Source organism: Theropithecus gelada, chromosome 10 (assembly GCF_003255815.1).
Source record: "Theropithecus gelada isolate Dixy chromosome 10, Tgel_1.0, whole genome shotgun sequence".
In the NCBI taxonomy this organism is placed as follows: Eukaryota; Metazoa; Chordata; class Mammalia; order Primates; family Cercopithecidae; genus Theropithecus; species Theropithecus gelada.
The window spans coordinates 919,107-937,017 of NC_037678.1; the positions used below are offsets into that span (position 1 = coordinate 919,107).

Sequence of the window (17,911 nt, forward strand, 5' to 3'; positions counted from 1 at the left end):
TTTTTTTTTTTTTTGAGACGGAGTCTCGCTCTGTCACCCAGGCTGGACTGCAGTGGCCGGATCTCAGCTCACTGCAAGCTCCGCCTCCCGGGTTCACGCCATTCTCCGGCCTCAGCCTCCCGAGTAGCTGGGACTACAGGCGCCCGCCACCTCGCCCGGCTAGTTTTTTGTATTTCTTAATAGAGACGGGGTTTCACCGTGTTAGCCAGGATGGTCTCGATCTCCTGACCTCGTGATCCGCCCGTCTCGGCCTCCCAAAGTGCTGGGATTACAGGCTTGAGCCACCGCGCCCGGCCTCATCTCTCTTTTTTTTTGAGATGGAGTCTCACTCTGTTGTCCAGGCTGGAGTGCAATGGCATGATCTCGGCTCACTGCAGCCTCCATCTCCCAGGTTTAAGCGATCCTTGTGCCTTAGCCTCCCGAGTAGCTGGGACTACAGGTGTGAGCCACGGTGCCTGGCTAATTTTTGTATTTTTAGTAGAGTTGGGGTTTCACCATGTTGCCCAGGATGGTCTCGAACTAGTGACTTCCGGTGATCCGCCCGCCTCGGCCTCCCAAAGTGCTGGGATTACAGGCGTGAACCACCGCGCCCGACCCTACTTTTTCTTCTCACTGCCTCTCTCCAGCATACATCAGTTTTTGTTAACAGGGATTGAGCTGCATCTGTAGAGGATGGCATTTTGTCTTTAGCATTAAAGGAAAAGAGAAAGTCTTTTCCATCTGCACCGGTTTGAAATTAGGGCTCCCTTAACATGAATTGCTGCAGGACTCATTCACATGAGGGTTCATACATGCAGTGAAAAGACGAACAGGGTTTCATGGTCACTGTTTTTGGTTAATTGCATGAAATGAGGGATAAATACACGCATAATCTGTTTAACAAAACTAGGTTCATCAGCATGCAAAATAGAAAGTGTCTTAAAAGAGACTGTGATCAGCAGACAGACAGCCTGTGTTGGTTTGTTTCCTCTGACTGCTTCAGATCTTCTAGGGGAGCTCCTCTACTAAGAGAGCCTGAACTTCTGACCTCATGGACAGGAACCTCAGATAGGCAAGGCTTTCTGAAGGTGCTCCTCCTACCTTCATTCAAATGAGGTGTTCCTCCCGCCTTCACCCTGATAGGGTGCTCCTCCTGCCTTCACCCTGATAGGGTGCTCCTCCCGCCTTCACCCTGATAGGGTGCTCCTCCCGCCTTCACCCTGATAGGGTGTTCCTCCCGCCTTCACCCTGATAGGGTGTTCCTCCCGCCTTCACCCTGATAGGTAGGGNTCCTCCCGCCTTCACCCTGATAGGGTGTTCCTCCCGCCTTCACCCTGATAGGTAGGGTGTTCCTCCCGCCTTCACCCTGATAGGTAGGGTGTTCCTCCTGCCTTCACTGGGGACTTTTTATTTTTAGTTTAAAAGGATCAACTGGTCTTGGTCAGCCTTAGGAAGGGAAGCATCAGTCAGATGAAAATGCACGGCGAACTTTAAATACCTAGCTGCTTCTCATCATGCATTTAAGTTCAATTGACTTCAGCTGTTAGAGAAGTTCACTGGGTGCGGTGGCTCGGGTTAGTAATCCTAACACTGGAAGGCTGAGGTGGGTGGACTGCTTGAGCCCAGGAGTTCGAGCCTGCAGTGAGCTGTGATCGCACCTTTGTATTCCAGCCCGGGCGACAGAGGGAGACCCTGTCTCTAAAGGGTTTTGCATGGTTATCCAGAGCAGTCTCTTGAGTTTTGGTTCTCCTTGACACAGCTGCATTTGGAGATCCTCTGTGTGAGGCATGTTTAGAGAAAGAGAAACACTGACCCCTGGAATTGATATTCTTCCAAGAAATCTTAGTCTTGTTGGTAAAGGCAGTCCTCAGATGGTACTGGTCCCTTTGTTAGTGGTGAGCCTACAGAGATAGTGCCTGGTGTGCAGAGCTATGTGGTTGGATGGAGGTGAACAGAGCTGTTCGGGGCCCCTGGGCCGCCTTCTGGTCCTAGCCCATCACCGCCAGTCGTTCAGCAGACAGGTCCCCCAGCTGATTGTTTGAGCTTGGACTTGGCACACATTATGGAGTTTGTCTGGATCTCCTGTCTTGGATTTGATATGAAGATTAGTTGGTCCATCCCGTGTCCTAATAGATGTTTTCAGCAGCTGGTCTGAACTTGAACTATCTCACGTGAAGAAAGTTCCTTCTGGTGCCTCTTTTAATTTCTTTTTGTCTTCATGAACAGTCGTGCACCCCTAGCGCCATCCTTTTGAGCTCCCCAAGGCCTCTGCCAGACACATCGCTCCAGGGATGACTCCTCAACCCACTGTGCTGTCACCACTGGCTCTGTACCCCTTCTGAGCCATTCCTGGAGCTTGAGGCACTGCGAGATCAGGGGAAAAGGGTCAGCATGGCAAGGACAGATGGCTGCCTATAAGCTGGGGTCATTGAGCGGCTTTTGGACTTGCTGGAAGTCAGTGGGAACCCCCAAAATGAGTCCCTGTGGGGTGTCTGAAATGGTGGCAGAACGGGCAAGAATGGGGTCCGGCAGTTCTCTCCCCTCAGGTCCTGGCGGATGGATAGCAAAGTCCTGTGTAGACACGGTCACCCACAGGTTGTGTATGCCGGCCGCTAAGGGCCTTGGGTGGCGGGCCTCAGTCCCCACAGTCCAGAGAGTGCCTGTCTGCCATTCCCTGCCCGGTAGGCACCCGGGGCCCTGGAATTCGGAAGGCCGCTGGCCCTTTTTTCCTACCCGGACTCGCTTACCACACTGTTGGAGGCCACCTGGCGCTAGTCTGTTTGTGATTTTATAGAGACAGGGTCTCACTGTGTTGTCCAGGCTGATCTTGAATTCCTGGGCTTAAGCAATCCTCCTGCCTAGGCCTCCCAAAGTGTTGAGATTACAGGCGTGAGCCACCTCGCCCAGCCCCGGCCTTAGTCTCTAGTCTGTTTGATGCTGGAGGGTAGTAATGTTGACTCTGGAATAAAGATGTCACTATTCTGGAACATTTTCTGGGGTCACTGTCGGGAGGCATTGTCTCCCTTGGGCTCTTGCTGCAGCCCCAGGCTGTTGAGCTGCACAGCTGTCCTCAGAGGGTGGGGAAGCTGTTCTGTCTTGGGGGCATGGAATCTGCTAGGTAGGCCCTGTGAGGATCCTAGCTGTCACCTGGTGGGCACCTGCAGAGGTTTGGTTTTGTTCTTTTAATCGAGGCGGGGTCTTGCTCTGTCACCCAGGCTGGAGTGAAGGGGCACAATCATAGCTCACTGCAGCCTTGAACTCCTGGGCCCAAGTGGTCCTCAGCCTCCCAAAGTGCTAGGGTTACAGGTTAGAGCCACTGGGCGGGGCCCCCTTTGGCTTGTGTTTTTAAGTCTTTTTTTCCTCCATATTTCTGGCTGTTAATTTTGTTTTATAAAAGTTCTGGCTCAGTGCCCCCTGGGGGAGCCCTGTGTGGGCACCTCCCGGGCAGTGTGGGTGCATGAGTTGGTTGCTGCGGGTGGCACTGGGAGGCCCTGTGTGGGCACCTCCCGGGCAGTGTGGGTGCATGAGTTGGCTGCTGTGGGTGGCACTGGGAGGCATGGCAGGGGCACTGAGGCCACAGGTGGCAGCTCCCTGTGCTTGACCTACATCAGGTCTAGAGTAGTGGGCACTCGGGAAGGAAGCACCAGGACGACACATTGGAAGGAGGAGCTGCAGGGCAGGGCCAGCCGGTGCTTGGGAGCCCTGGAGGGCACCTGGGTGGACGCAGTCTGCGGGAGCACTTGCTCTCCTGCGTGAGGAACAGACCTGAATGCCGTTTGAAACACTGGACCCATTCCTGCCCTCATGTGACTTTGTTGGTTTTCTGGGTTTTAGTGCAGATTGTAGCTGGCAGCTCACGATGGAGCTCTTCCTGGTGCAGGCTGACGGGCGGGAGGGATTCTCCTCTACTGAAATGGATGTTACTGTATCTGGGAACAGATTTTTTTCTTTTCTTTTTCTTTTTCTTTTTCTTTTTTTTTTTGAGACGGAGTCTTGTTCTGTCACCCAAGCTGGAGTGCAGTGGCGCAATCTCAGCTCACTGCAACCTCTGCCTCCCAGGCTCAAGCGATTCTCCTGCCTCAGCCTCCCAAGTAGCTGGGATTACAGGTGCCTGTTACCGTGCCTGGCTAATTTTTATATTTTTAGTGGAGATGGGGTTTCATCACGTTGGCCAGGCTGGTCTTGAACTCTTGACTGACCTCAGGTAATCCGCCTGCCTTAGCCTCCCAAAGTGTTGGGATTACAGACATAAGCCACTGTGCCCGGCCTAGATTTGTTTTAATTGAAAAAGCTGAAGCAAATAAAAATTGTGCTGGGGAGAATGGAGTGCTCACAGGATGGGCTGTATTTCTCACCGGCCTCACCACACCTTCCTCTGCACTCTCACACTCTGACTCTCCTAAAGATGCTGGCATTTCCTGAACTAAAGCTAGCATTTCACAGAGCAGGGCCATGGGCCATGGACCACAGTCACCTGGCCATTTAGACAGCTCTGCCCTGCCCCCCACAACTTGGGTACCCAACCATGTCATTCCCACCCCTAGCTTTGTGGGGCACCGTTCTGCTGGGCCTGGTTCTCTTTCCTGAAGCACCCCAGGCATGCAGAGGATGTTCTCAGCAGAGGGGAGACACCACAGTGTAGCTGACTTCTATCTCTCTTCACTTTCACCATATTTACTTACTTTTGGCAGAAGTGGGGTTGAACATTTATGTGAAGTTTTGTTTACCACTGGGGACAGTGGGGCAGATTCCTGCCGCACATTCTCGCCTCTGCTCCAGCCTAGGTGCTACCTGGGCGGTGGGGGGGTGGAGTGCAGCTGTTTTGAGGTACTCCGAGTTCCCATCTGCCGTCGCCGGTGGATGAACTGGCTCATTTCTAGAGCTGCTGGAGGCGGTGGTGGCTTTCCTGAGAGCACCTCCTGGGCTCGGGCTGGTGGGGAGCTTGATTTTACCTTTTTATGTGGAAATAACTTCAAATTTACAAAATATTCACAAAAGTAAAGACAGCAGGGACTACCCAGGTGCTCTACATAGTTGCCTGTTGCTGGGGCTGTGTCCTTTTGTGCCCGCCCTGCCCCGTCGGAGAGGATCCCAGATGTGGCCCTTCCCCATGCACGTCAGGCGTGTGAAGAGAGCAGGTGTCCCCTGGCGATGGGCAGCAGGCTTGGTGGTGCCCCAGCCTTGGTGCAGGAGTTCCCTGAGGTGAGATTCAGGGCTCTGGCTGGCTGGCCTTTCGTGTTTCCTGAGCGATGGATGTGGGCACGGCGTCCTCCATGTTGCACCGCCCGGCATGGGGTGTGCGTGTGTGTCATGCCAGGGCTCTGGGCCTGCTGTGGGGACTGTTGCCCTGCCTGTGCCCTGTATGTTGTGCGCTTGTGCCCGTGGGTGGGTGTATCTTTTCATTTTAGTGATATCCTTAAAAAATTCTTTTTTAATTTGGAAATCTTTAGAGAGAGCCCCCCCGTTCTTTCACTCAGCTTCAGAAGTTATACGCGCCTGGCCAGCCTCCACTTGCCCGTTCCTTCCATTCCTTTGTTTTGAAGCAAGTCCCGGTAATGAAATTCCATTCATGCACCTGTCAGTGTGTAAAGGTTCTTAAAAGCAACCATAATTTTATAGTGTCTGATGAACCGAAGTTTGTTAATTTCATTGTACTCCTCAAATTTATCACCCTTTTCCTGTGCGGTGTGTGCATGCTGGGTCTGGTTTTATTTATTTTTATATATGCACATAAATATATTTTAAGAGATGGGGTCTCACTGCATTGCCCAGACTGGTCTGAAACTCCTGGGCTCAAGCGATCTTCTCGCCTTGGTGTCCCAAAGTGCTGGGACTGAGATGTGAACCACCGCGTCTGGCCACCATGTTCCTCTATATGATAATTTCTGCCTTTACCTGTTAGCAGTCTAGAAGCATGTGGGATTTCCTTCCTCCCTCCCTCCCTCCCTCCCTTCTTTCTTTTTTAAACTCTTAATATCCATTGCTTGTGCTGTGGGCAGAGGATGTGGCCTGCATGGAACGCATTCATTGTTTGATGCTTGTTGAGACTTTATGGCCCAATAGATTATACATTTTTTGTAAATAGTCCATCTGTGCTTGTGAATATGTGTGTTCTTTATTTGATGCAATATTCTATATGAGCTTGTTGGGTCAAATGTATAAATCATGCTTACATTTTTAATGTCTTTAATTTATTTTTGTGTGAATTGGCTTCATTAGGCTTGTAAGTTTAACATTTCTCATTGTAGCTCCTGGAGGTTTTGTATTTGATATTTTCAAGATGTCCTGTTAGGCGGTGTGTACGCATTGGAATTTGGTTATTTCCTTCGATCATGGTGCAGTAGCCCTCGTAGCCCTTTTACTCCAGTCAAGGTGTTTCTCTGGCCTCAGCTCAGCTGATCGGTCAGCAGTACCCACTTTCTGCTCCTTAGTGTATACGTGGACATTTTCCTTATGTCCAGCTTCAGCCTTGCTGTGGTATTTTAAAACTGGAATTAAAATTTTTTCTTTTTTTTGGAGACGGAGTCTCGTTCTGTTGCCCAGGCTGGAGTGCAGTGGCGCAATCTCGGCTCACTACAACCTCCGCCTCCCAGGTTCAAGCGATTCTCCTGCCTCAAGCTTCCCAAGTAGCTGGGATTACAGACACCTGCCACCATGCCTGGCTAATTTTTGTATTTTTAGTAGAGACGGGGTTTCACCATCTTGGTCAGGCTGGTCTTGAACTCCTGACCTCATGATCCACCTGCGTCTGCTTTCCAAAGTCCTGGATTACAGGCATGAGCCACCGCACCTGGCCTAAAACTGGAATTTTAAATTTTTAACCTGATTGACAACCTCTTCATTAGCAAGTTTAGACTGTTGACTTATGTTGGATTACTGATCTATTTTAGATTTGTTTCCATGATCCTTTTTTTCCCTTTTTCTTTTTTTTTTCTTCTGAGATGGAGTCTCGCTGTATTGCCCAGGCTGGAGTGATCTCAGTCCACTGTAGCGTCCGCCTCCCAGGTTCAAGCAGTTCTCCTGCCTCAGTCTCCTGAATAGGATTACAGGCGTGCGCCACCACGCCCGGCTAATTTTTTTGTATTTTTAGTAGAGATGGGGTTTCCCCATGTTGGCCAGGCCGGTCTCGAACTTCTGACTTCGTGATCCGCCCTCCTCAGCTTCCGAAAGTGCTGGGATTACAGGCGGAAGCCACTGCGCCCGGCTGCCTTTTTCTTCTGATGTATTGACTCAGATGGTTTTGCTTTTTTTGAGTGGGGGGCATTTTTCCTCTTCTACTGATTTGGAAGGTACACATTCCATTTAACTGTCTGATTTCAAGTTTTTTCAGTATTTTACTGTGGTCACGTACACATAACATAAAATTTATCGTCTTAACCATTGTAAGTGTGTAGTTCAGGGGCATGAAGCACTTTGATATTGCTGTGCAGCCTTCGCCACCATCTATTTTCAGAGCCTTTTTGTCTTCCCAGTCTGAAACTCTGTCCCCGTGAAACAGGAACTCCCCATTCCTCCCTCCCTGGCCGCAGGCACCCACCGTTCTACTCCCTGTCTCCATGAATTTGACTCCTCTTCAGTCCCTCACGTAAGTGCAATCAGGCAGTATTTGTCTTTTTGTGTCTGGCTTATTGCACTGAGCACATTTTCAAAGTTTTTCCATGTCATTGCATGCATTGCAACTTCCTTGCCTTTTAAGGCTGAATAACCCTCTGTATGTGGAGATAAACTTTTGCTTACCCATTCCTTCCTCCATGGGCACTTGGGTTGCTCCCATGTTTTAGCCATTGTGAGTGATGCTGTGAGGAACACGGGTGATAAGTATCTGAGCCTGTTTTCAGTTCTTTTGGGTGTGTACCCAGAAGTGGCATTGCCAGGTCACACGGCATTTCTGTCTTTAAGTTTCTGAGGAGCTACAACACTGTTTTCCACAGTGGCTGCACCTTTTTACGTTCCTGCTTGTGGTGCACAAGAGTTCGGGGTTTCCACATCCTCACCAACGTTTTTTTAATTTTTGTTAGTATTTTTTGGTAGCCATTCTAATGGGTTTGAAGGTAACATCGTAGTTTGGATTTGCATTTCTGTGTTTATTGAGCATTTGTACTTTGGAAGAATTGTCTGTCTGAGCATTTTAACCAGTTTTGAATTGGGTTGTTTATTTTTTGTTGAGTTTTAGGAATTTCTGGATATTCATCCCTTATCAGATACGTGATTTGAAAATGTTTCCTCCCGTTCACTCTGTGATGTGTCTTTTAATGCACACATTTTAACATTTGTCATGAAGTCCTGTTTATTTTTCTTTCATTTCCTGTGCCTTTGGTGTCTTTATTCAAGAGATCATTGCCAAATCCAGTGTCATGAAGCTTTCCCCTTCTGTTTTAAGAGATTTATAGTTTTAGGTCTTATGTCTAGGTCTTTGATTTTGAGTTCATTTTTATATGTGGAATGAGGCAAGGTCCAACTTCACGTTCTTTTGCATAGCCATATCTACTGGTCCCAGTGCCATCTGCTGAAAAGACTGTCTTTTCCCCTCTGAATGGTCTTGGGACCCTTGTCAGTAGTCTATGCTGGATACAGGAGGGTTTGCTTCAGGATTCTCTGCTATCCCCATGGTCTATATGTCTGTCCTTTTGTCAGCACCACACTGTTTTGATGACCATAGCTTTGTGGTAAATTCTGAAGTCAGGAAGCGTGACTTTTCCAGCTTTTTCAAGGTGATTTGGCTGTTGGGGTTTCCTTGAATTTCCATATGAATTTTAGAGTGGATTTTCCTATTTCTGCAAAAGAAATCATTGGTATTTTGATAAGAATTGCATTGGATCCATAGATCACTTTGGGTGGTATTGACATCTTAACAATATCAGTCTTCCAGTCATACATTCCCTAGTGCATTTAGCGGGTCCCATGGTAAAGTGTTTAGATGTCAGCATGTAGACTTGGCTTAACAAAAATCCAAGGAACACTTGATGTTGGAACTCTGGTGACCTCCCCTCGTTTCCAGGGTTCTTTTCCCTAGTGTGGGTTCTGACTTGTCTACAATCCTCCCTGAGGTGGGCATCACGGCTGCTGCACCCAGGCCCTCATCTTGCCCGCTCTGCCAGCGTCTCAGTCCAGCCAGCCCTGAGGGACTTCTTTCTGTGGTTGTCGTATGTATGTCTTTGCTTAGTTTTCTCATCTGAGGTCTGTTTCCCCTTAACTCTTCTGTCTGAGTTGAGGTGGGGACTCATCATCTCAGCTGGGAAGCTGCTGTTCCATGCTCTTCCTCACTCTAATTTTGGGTTTTTCAGCCTCTTGCTCATATGAGCTCCCTCAGCCTCCCAAGTAGCTGGGGTCACAGACGCACACCCCTGTCTCTGGCTCTGAGTTTTTAAAGCATTTTCATCAAAGCCTTTTTTGCTCACAACTCATGGGCTGTTCACATTTCCAGAAGCCCTGACTCTGGAGAAGATGGTGGCTTGTTTATGAAGTTAGAATCTTTTCTCACATCTTAAGGGTCAGAAGAAATAAAAACAATCTTCCCTCCCTCTCTCCCTCCCTCCCTCCCTCCCTTCCTTCCTTCCTTTTCTTTCCTTCCTTCCTTTTCTTTCCTTCCTTCTTTCTTCTTTCTTTCCTTCTTTATTTCTTTCCTTCTTTCTTCTCTTTCCTTTCTTTCCTTTCGTTCCTTTCCTTCCTTCTTTCTCTTCTTTCTCTCTCTCTCTCTTTCTCTCTTTCTCGTTCTTCCCTCATGTCTATAATCCCAGCACTTTGGGAGGCTGAGGTGGGTGGATCACTTGAGGCCAGGAGTTCCAGACCAGCTTGGCAAACATAGTGAAACCCCATCTCTACTAAAAATATAAAAATTAGCAGGGTGTGAGCCAGGCGCGGTGGCTCATGCCTGTAATCCCAGCACTTTGGGAGGCTGAGGTGGGCAGATCACGAGGTCAGGAGATCGAGACCATCCTGGCTAACACAGTGAAACCCCGTCTCTACTAAAAGTACAAAAAATTAGCCGGGCATGGTGGTGGGCACCTGTAGTCCCAGCTGTAGGCAGGAGAAGAATGGCATGAACCTGGGAGGCAGAGCTTTCAGTGAGCCGAGATTGCGCCACTGCACTCCAGCCTGGCAACAGAGTGAGACTCTGTCCAAAAAAAAGAAAAAAAAAATTAGCTGGGGTGTGGTGGCAGTGCCTGTAATCCCAGCTACTTGGGAGGCCGAGGTAGGAGAATTGCTTAAACCCAGGAGGCAGAGGTTTCAGTTAGCCGAGATCGCCCCACTGCACTCCAGCCTGGGAGACAGAGTGAGACTCCATCTCTAAAACAAACAACAAATAGGGCCTTGTTCTGTTTGCCCAGGCTGGAGTGCAATGGCATGATCTTGGCTCACTGCCACTCTGAATTCCTGAGGACCCAGGAGATCCTCAAGGGATCCTCCCACCTTAGCCTTTTGAGTAGCTGGGACTACAGGCGGCATGCTCCACTGTGCCCGGCTAATTAAAAAAAAATTTGTTTATAGAGATGGGGTCTTGCCATCTTGCCCAGGCTGGCCTCGAACTTGTGGGCTCAAGTGATCCTCCAACCTCGGCCTCTCAGAGTGCTGGGATTTTAGGCGGACCCACTGCGCCTAGCTCAGCCTCTTCTCTTTCTTTTCTTTTCTTTTTTCTTTTCCTTTCTTCTTCCTTTTCCTTCCCTTCCCTTTCCCTTCCCTTCCCTTTTCCTTCCCTTCCCTTTTCCTTCCCTTCCCTTTTCCTTCCCTTTTCCTTTCCTTTTCCTTCCCTTTTCCTTTCCTTTTCCTTTCCTTTCTTTCTGATGGAGTCTCACTCTGTTGCCTGGGCTGGAGTGCCGTGGCATGATCTCGGCTCACTGCAACCTTTGCCACCCAGGTTCACGTGATTCTCCTGCCTCAGTCTCCCAAGTAGCTGGGACTACAGGTGCGTGTCACCACGCCTGGCTAATTTTTTGTATATTTAGTAGAGACGGGGTTTCACCATGTTAGCCAGGATGGTCTTGGCCACCTGACCTCGTGATCCGCCTGCCTCGGCCTCGCAAGGTGATGGGATTACAGGCATGAGCTACTGTGCCTGACCTCTGGATGCTTTCTTTATGAGCATATTGTCAAGTAGCATTTCTTTGGATCTTCAAATTGTTAAAAAATACTTCTATGTATATTGCCTCATTTGGTCATTAAAATACCCTGAGGGTATACATGTGTGGAAACATTTGCATTCCTGTTGAGACTCACTGCGGCCAGTAAGTGGCTCACGCCTGCCACTCCAGCACTTTGGGAGGCTGAGGCAGGCGGATCACCTGAGGTCAGGAGTTTTGAGACCAGCCTGGCCAACATGGTGAAACCCTGTCTCTGCTAAAAATACAAAAATTAGCTGGGCCTGGTGGCAGGCACATGTAGTCCCAGCTACTTGGGAGGCTGAGGCAGAAGAATCGCTGGAACCCTGGAGGTGGAGGTACTCCAGCCTGGGCAACAGAGTGAGACTCTGTCTCAAAACAAACAAACAAACAAAAAAGACTCACTGAACCGGAAGAGTTAAGGGTGGTGCTATTTCCTGCACATGGTTTGCCTCAGTCCAAAGTGGTAAAAACAAACTGCTCCCAAAACAACAGCCCATGAGATGACCAGGTCCAGCCCAGCGCAGCCCAGTCTGCAGAGGAGGAGCCATGTGGGGCTGTGATTGGAGCCCAGCGTCCCAGTGCACCTGCCGACTCCCTCCCCCGCCTCTGGCTTCCTTCCATTGGCTGTCCTTGGAGGGGCGTGCTTTGTGGGCAGGCGTTTGGTGTCCTGAGCATGCAGACTGCCCTTGGAGTGGTGGGCAGGATTGTTTTAGCCTGAAGGGGTTCCACACCTGCACGGGAGCTCTTGGTGATGGGTCACTCTGGCAAAGTTCCCCCGGCAGGTCACCTGTGAGGAGGCACCTCACGGTCAGTTCTGGGTCTAGTGGGTGTTCTCCTGCAGGCTCCACACTTGAGCCAGGTCCTGCCGGAAGAGGCAGTGTTGGGTGTTCCCTTGGTGGATGAGAGGCGCTGAGGGTCTTGGTGGCTCCATGTGTCCCCAGGGGCAGCACTTTGCATTTCCTGGGAGACTTGAAGATGGCCGAGGTCATTTTAGTGAGCACAGTGAAACAGCACCTGTCAGTGGCTCATACCTGGAGCTCTCTCTCCTCTTGGAGGTGATGTGGGGACCAGCACCCACCTCTCCCATGGTATCCGAGTGGACGGGGTCTAGGGTTTTGAACCCGCTGACGCAGATGTGGTTGAAGTCAGCTTGTGTGCAGATGGGGTCATACAGGAAGAATGAAAACTGTCGAAGGCTTTGCTCAGCATGTTTTCTTTTGGATGTTCAATCTGATAAATGTTGTAGTGAATGAGAAGTGGATGAAATCTTTTTTTTTTTTTTTTTTTTTTTTGAGTCAGAGTCTCGCTCTGTCGCCCAGGCTCTGAGTGCAGTCATGCGATTTCGGCTCACTGCAACCTCCACCTTCCAGGTTTAACGGATTCTCCTGCCTCAGCCTCCCAAGTAGCTGGGACTACAGGCATGCACCACCACAGTCCGCTAATATTTTTGTATTTTTGGTAGAGACAGGGTTTCACCATGTTGGCCAGGCTGGTCTCAAACTCCTGGCCTCAAGTGATCTGCCCGCCTCGGCTTCCCAAAGTGCTGGGATTACAGGTAGGAGCCACTGCACCCAACCTAAAAAGTAGATGAAATCTTCAAGTGGTTGGAGGTTGTGAATTTTAGCAGCACTAGGGATAGTAGAAATTACACGTGTCATGGTTTAGGGAGAAAAAGCATGAACACATGGTTTTATTAGCAGTAACACTGTCATTTCTAGTTTATGTGACGAAACATCTTAATGTACTGCTTCAAAGATAAACTGAGTGTTTATGTTTTAGGTTAAATAGGATTGCGAATCAGGTGGCCATTCAGCGGAAGAAGCAGTTTGTGGAGCGAGCCCATAGCTACTGGCTGCTCAAGCGGCTGTCCAGGAATGGTGCCCCCCTGCTGCGGCGGCTCCAGTCCAGCCTGCAGTCTCAGCGAAGCTCACAGCAGGTATGTGGCTCACGGCCCCCACCCTCCAGGGAGAGGGCACCTGGTTCAGGCTGGACGTGGTGCTGCCCCCTGGGTCCAGGCTCCCCATTGGGAAGCCTCGGTCTCGTCCAGCCCCGGACCTGTAGGAGGAGTTAGGTGTGCCCTGGGCCCTGGATCTGCGACTTTGGGGGTGATTCTCATCCATGCCTGTCACTGGGGGGTGTTTCTTCGGTTGTGAGTTGTGCTCCCCTGCCCCGCCCCGCCCTACCCGCACACATGCTGATGGGCAGTGACCAGTTCTGGGGGCTGGGGATGCTCAGGGATGTGTTACGCTGTGGCTGCATGAGTGTCCAGGCTGAGGACAGCAGGAGTGGGACCCAGTGAGCACCCGGGCCAGTGGGTGGGGGTCTGTGTGCTGGGCCTGGAGTGTGGGTTTTGGAAATGTGTGAGGAGTGGTTTATTTCGAGGGCCTTGCTCTGAAGGCTGGTTTAGCATGGACTGTGATAGGGTGGGGAGGGCTTGAGAGAGCTGAGAGAGTGGAAGGGAAGGAGCAGGACTTTTCCTTTTTAAAAGAACCAACTCAAACTCTTACATTTTGGTAGTAGGTTTGAGTTTATAGACTCATCTGATATTGTGAAATAGTTCTGAAAAAATGGGTTTACAGAGTGAAGTAGCTTTTGTGAGATGCACAAAAGTAAATTGAAAACACAAATGGCTCTGCACATGGCCCAGGACCTGCGGCCAGCACCCTCTGCCCACGCTGCCTAGTGAGGAGCCACTGGTTTTTTGGAAGAGCTATCTGCGGCCGGTGTTGCGTGGCCTGAGCACCTCTTGGAATTTCCTCATGGTGCTTTTCACTGCCATCCTGGGCACGAAGCAGAACCATCCTGCTCTGCTGTGAGGTGGCGACTTGCTCAGGGGAAGCTTGAGTCTGCAGGGTCAGTTGGGTTCCCGTGCAGTGGCCGGTGCTGTCTCTGCCTCGCAGACTCTGCCCCCGCAGCGTGAGCCCTGTTCAGTCACCTGCTGTGGCTGCCTCGTGCTCCAGGGAATTCAGAGTCTGGCACTCTGGTCTGGCAGCTGGTGATTTGTGGGTCTGATTTGGTGGTGGGGTCCAGGGTCTTCTGATGGCCTTGGTGTGTCCTGGTTGTGGAGTGTTCTGGGCCTCCTGTGCCGTCTACCTGGGTTGCCCCCCTGTGTGTCTGTCCAGGGAACTTGGGGCTCCCCGGACAGTCTGTGAGCCAGTCCCTCTCCAAGTGGGATCCTCACATGGCCACAGAGTTGAGGCTTCAGTGAATGTTTTTTGGCTGTTGAATGAGTTAACTGCATCTTCCGTTCCGTGATGTGACTTTGCTTTCCATCTCTCCTCGTCCTCACCTCGTAGCCTCCAGGGCTCCCAGAAGGAGAGCGGGGTTGGGGGGTGCTCTGAAGAGGCAGAGTCAGGAAGTGGCTGAGCGGCGGGAAGCTCTGGAGACTGGAGGCATCGGTCTTGGCCCCGCAATGTTGAGGGATGGAAGAGAGGCTTGGCTGGGAGGAAGCTGAGGATTCAGATCTTGGGTCTCATCTTGGGGCTGGACAGGACTCCAGATAAGCCTCAGAGGAGCTGTGAAGGGCGGATTCCATGGGAAGTGGGCGTGGATGTGGCCAGACAGGGGACGTCCAGCTGTGGGACTCTTCATTTCTACTCTCAGGACCTGGGACACGAGGGCCAGGATCCCTGCTGTAGCAGGACACTTGGGCCAGTGGGCAGGGGCCACGGGGACCCAGGCAGCTGGGGGTGGCCTGGGGTGTGGTAGAGCCAGGCAAGGGCAGGGGGAGGGTTGCAAAGAAGAGGTGACCAGCTGGAACCTGCCAGCTGGGCCCCCTCTGCTTCACCACTGCCTGTTAGGCCTCACGTCCTGTTGTGTGCAGAATACGTTTGTAAGGAGGGAGCATCCCCACGGCGCGGCCGGAGCAGCTCTTGCAGCAGAGGGGGCGGCTTTGTGAAGACACCTGGGGCAGAAGGAGCTGCCCAGACTTGAGCCACAGCACAGCAGTTGGCGTGGAGAGCCTGGAAACCTGCCTCTGTGTGGATGGGCTGTTGGGAGAGACTGTGCTTCTTTCTACCTTCTGGCCAGGGACAGCCATGGCGTGGTGCGGTTTCATGGTTTCGAAGCTTTGGAAGTACCTGATGCATTTGATTCTTCTGTGTCTCTGTGTTCCTGCCCCAGCCTGACCCTGGGAGAGGACCCTGGGGTGGGGGCAGGTGGACGAGCTGGATGGGGTCTCTGAGAGGCCCGCAGGCGCTGAGGATGCTGCGGCAATGGTGGGTCTGTGCTGGCTGCGCGTGCAGGGCCCTGGTGTTTGTTCTGGCGTGTGTGGCTGTTGGAGGCCGCAGGGAGAACGAGGGCGGTGGCTTAGCTTTAGGGTGAGCAGCAATTTGTGCGTATGCTGGTGGCGTCGCACTGCGTCTCCTGCTCCCGTGGCCCATCCTTCCTGTCCTGGGAGCACATCCTCCAGCTTTCCCAGTGTCTGTTCTGGGGCATGCTGGGCGCTGCTGCCCACCTTGTCCTTGCTGTGCTGCGGGTGTGGCCTCTGCCCGTCCCAGTGGCAGGAGCGGGTGGCGGCATTGGGCCCAGTGGCAGGAGCCGGGTGCTGTTGCCAGGAGGCCTGGGGCCGGTGAGGCTGAGACCGGCCACTCTGTGACACTGGGCCTCACTCCAGGAGCTGGTCTGTGCCTCCCAGCAGAGGGGATTTTAACCTGACCATTCCCCAGCCCTGCGTCTCCCCCGTGTGTCTGGAATGGGCGCGGAGGCTCTCAGTGCTGCTTCCCGGCAGTGGGGACACCTGAGTGCTTCTCCTTCACTTCTGTCCTTTCTTGTGGAGCCTCCCAGTGTTGATTTTTACATGGGAAATATCAACCACTTCAGAGCTGAGTAAGGAACCTTGGTCCTTCTGAGTGGATGAGGCTGTGTGTGTCATGGGACCTTGCATGGCGAAGCCGGGAGGCCGGTCGGCCTCAGGGCCCAGGTGCCGTTGATGGGGCCCTTGCCGCTGCCAGTGGCGTTTCTTTGTTAAACCAGGTTGGGGAGCAGACTAGTAAGTTTGTTCAGCAGCCAGTGTGTGATAAAGGACTTTCAGGTGATGAGATTTCTTCCGCTTCGTAACAGATTCCCATGCCAAACGTCCTTTTGGCCACGGTTTTCAGAAGTGTCGATTGCAAGCTGGGGGACAGGCAGTATTCAGATGCTCTGGGGAGCTTGGTGTTTGGAGCCCATGTTTTCCTGTCTTTGCTTGAGTTGATGTGGACCTTGTTACTGTTAGCCCCGATTTCCTGCCTGAGGGTGTTCAGCAGCATTGAGGAAAACCCAGAGATCCTCACTGCAGGGGACACTGGCACCTCAGTGCCCCGCCTCGCCCTGGGGAGGCCTGGCCTCAGGGGATTTGGGGGTGCGGGACTCGGTCTCCCTCCTTGAGCCTCCTTTTCTGAGCAGTTTGGAGTCCAGGGTCCTTGCATCTTGTAGTCCAGCAGTCTTTGCCTTCACACCGTCAGTCCTTCAAAAAGCTGTGACTGCACCCTGAGGTGGGCGGGTGGGAATCTGGGGACAGAGGCACTGGGGGAGAGGAGGGTCTCAGAGCTGTGGAGCATGTGCCAGAAACCGATGGCCACGGCTGGCCTGAGGCTGGCAGGGCATGCGTGTCCTGCAGCTGTGGAGGATGACAGGCATCGGGGGCCCGCTCAGGCCCACTCACTCGGTGACTTCCTCTCCCCTTTGAGGTAGGGTCAGGGTGCCCCTGGCACTGTGATGAGCAGGCCTATATGGCCAGGCCTGGGGGACATGGTGAGGACGGGGCTGAGGGCAGACCCAGGTGGCCTCCTCTCCTGCGACCGTCTGTGTCGTGCGTGGCCTTTGCAGGGCTCTGATTTTCTTCTGATCATCCTGGCGTGGATGTGGGCTGGGGTGAGGCTGGCGGCCTGTGCTGTCTGGCATACCCTTCTGCCCATGAGAAGGGAGCAGGTGCTGTCGATGGAGACGGGACCCTGGCTGCGGGGAAATGTGCGTCGGGATGGAGGCGCTGTGCAGGGCAGGACGGCAGGTCGGCTGTGTGCCAGGCCCCCGCCACGCTCCGTCCAAGCCAGGATGGGCCCAGCATGTTGTTTTCTATGCACCTGGTTTCTTTTCAAAGCTGCTCCCTCCATTCCCAGCTGTCCTTGAGGTGGGTCCTCGTGGGCCCCCCATTCTGTCCTGGTCCCACCTCTGTGGGCCTTTCTGGTTCTGTGAAGGCCCCTCCCCGCCAGCTTGTGGAGACCTCTGTTCTCTCTGGAGGGTGGCATCTGTGCCCCGGAGCCACCGCCCTGCTCACCTTGGCCTGCTGGTCCCCTCTGTCTCCGCCATCCCCTCCATCTCCTCTGTCCCCCCTGTCCCGGTGCTGTCCGGGGCTCTCTAGTGAGGGTGGGTCTGCTGTCCTCCCCAGGATGGGCCTGCAGGACCCCTGCCGTGGACACCTCCTGGGGTCTTACCTGCGCAGTATCTGAGGCCTTTTGCAGGAGGAGCCTCTGGGTTTGACTGATGGAAGTGTTCGCTGTTCTCAGAGAGAAAACGATGAGGAGATGAAGGCTGCCAAAGAGAAGCTGAAGTACTGGCAGCGGCTGCGGCACGACCTGGAGCGCGCCCGCCTGCTGATCGAGCTGCTGCGCAAGCGGGAGAAGCTCAAGCGTGAGCAGGTGGGGCTGGGCCCATCCCGCATGGAGTGCACCACTGGCCCTGGGGTGTGGGTGGGTCTGTCCCGCATGGAGTGCACCACTGGCCATGGGTGTGGGTGTCCTGCATGGAGTGCACCACTGGCCCTGGGGTGTGGGTGGGTCTGTCCCGCATGGAGTGCACCTCTGGCCATGGGGTGTGGGTGGGATGCTGGCAGCTCCTGCAGAGGGTGGGCTGCA

General features: G+C 52.6%; 1 protein-coding gene across 4 annotated transcripts in view; it reads left to right on the top strand.

Annotated features, from left to right (window-relative positions):
- BRD1 (bromodomain containing 1) overlaps positions 1–17,911 on the top strand; it is a 49,290-nt gene that overhangs the window by 7,341 nt on the left and 24,038 nt on the right. For 2 of the 4 annotated variants that reach the window (XM_025400220.1, XM_025400217.1), the window contains 3 exons: positions 890–1,051; positions 12,858–13,014; positions 17,564–17,695. In XM_025400220.1, the coding sequence (XP_025256005.1) occupies positions 900–1,051; positions 12,858–13,014; positions 17,564–17,695 (441 nt within the window). In that variant the 5' untranslated portion in view covers positions 890–899. The remainder of the gene's footprint in view (positions 1–889; positions 1,052–12,857; positions 13,015–17,563; positions 17,696–17,911) is intronic. The other 2 variants (XM_025400218.1, XM_025400221.1) reach the window with 1 other exon arrangement.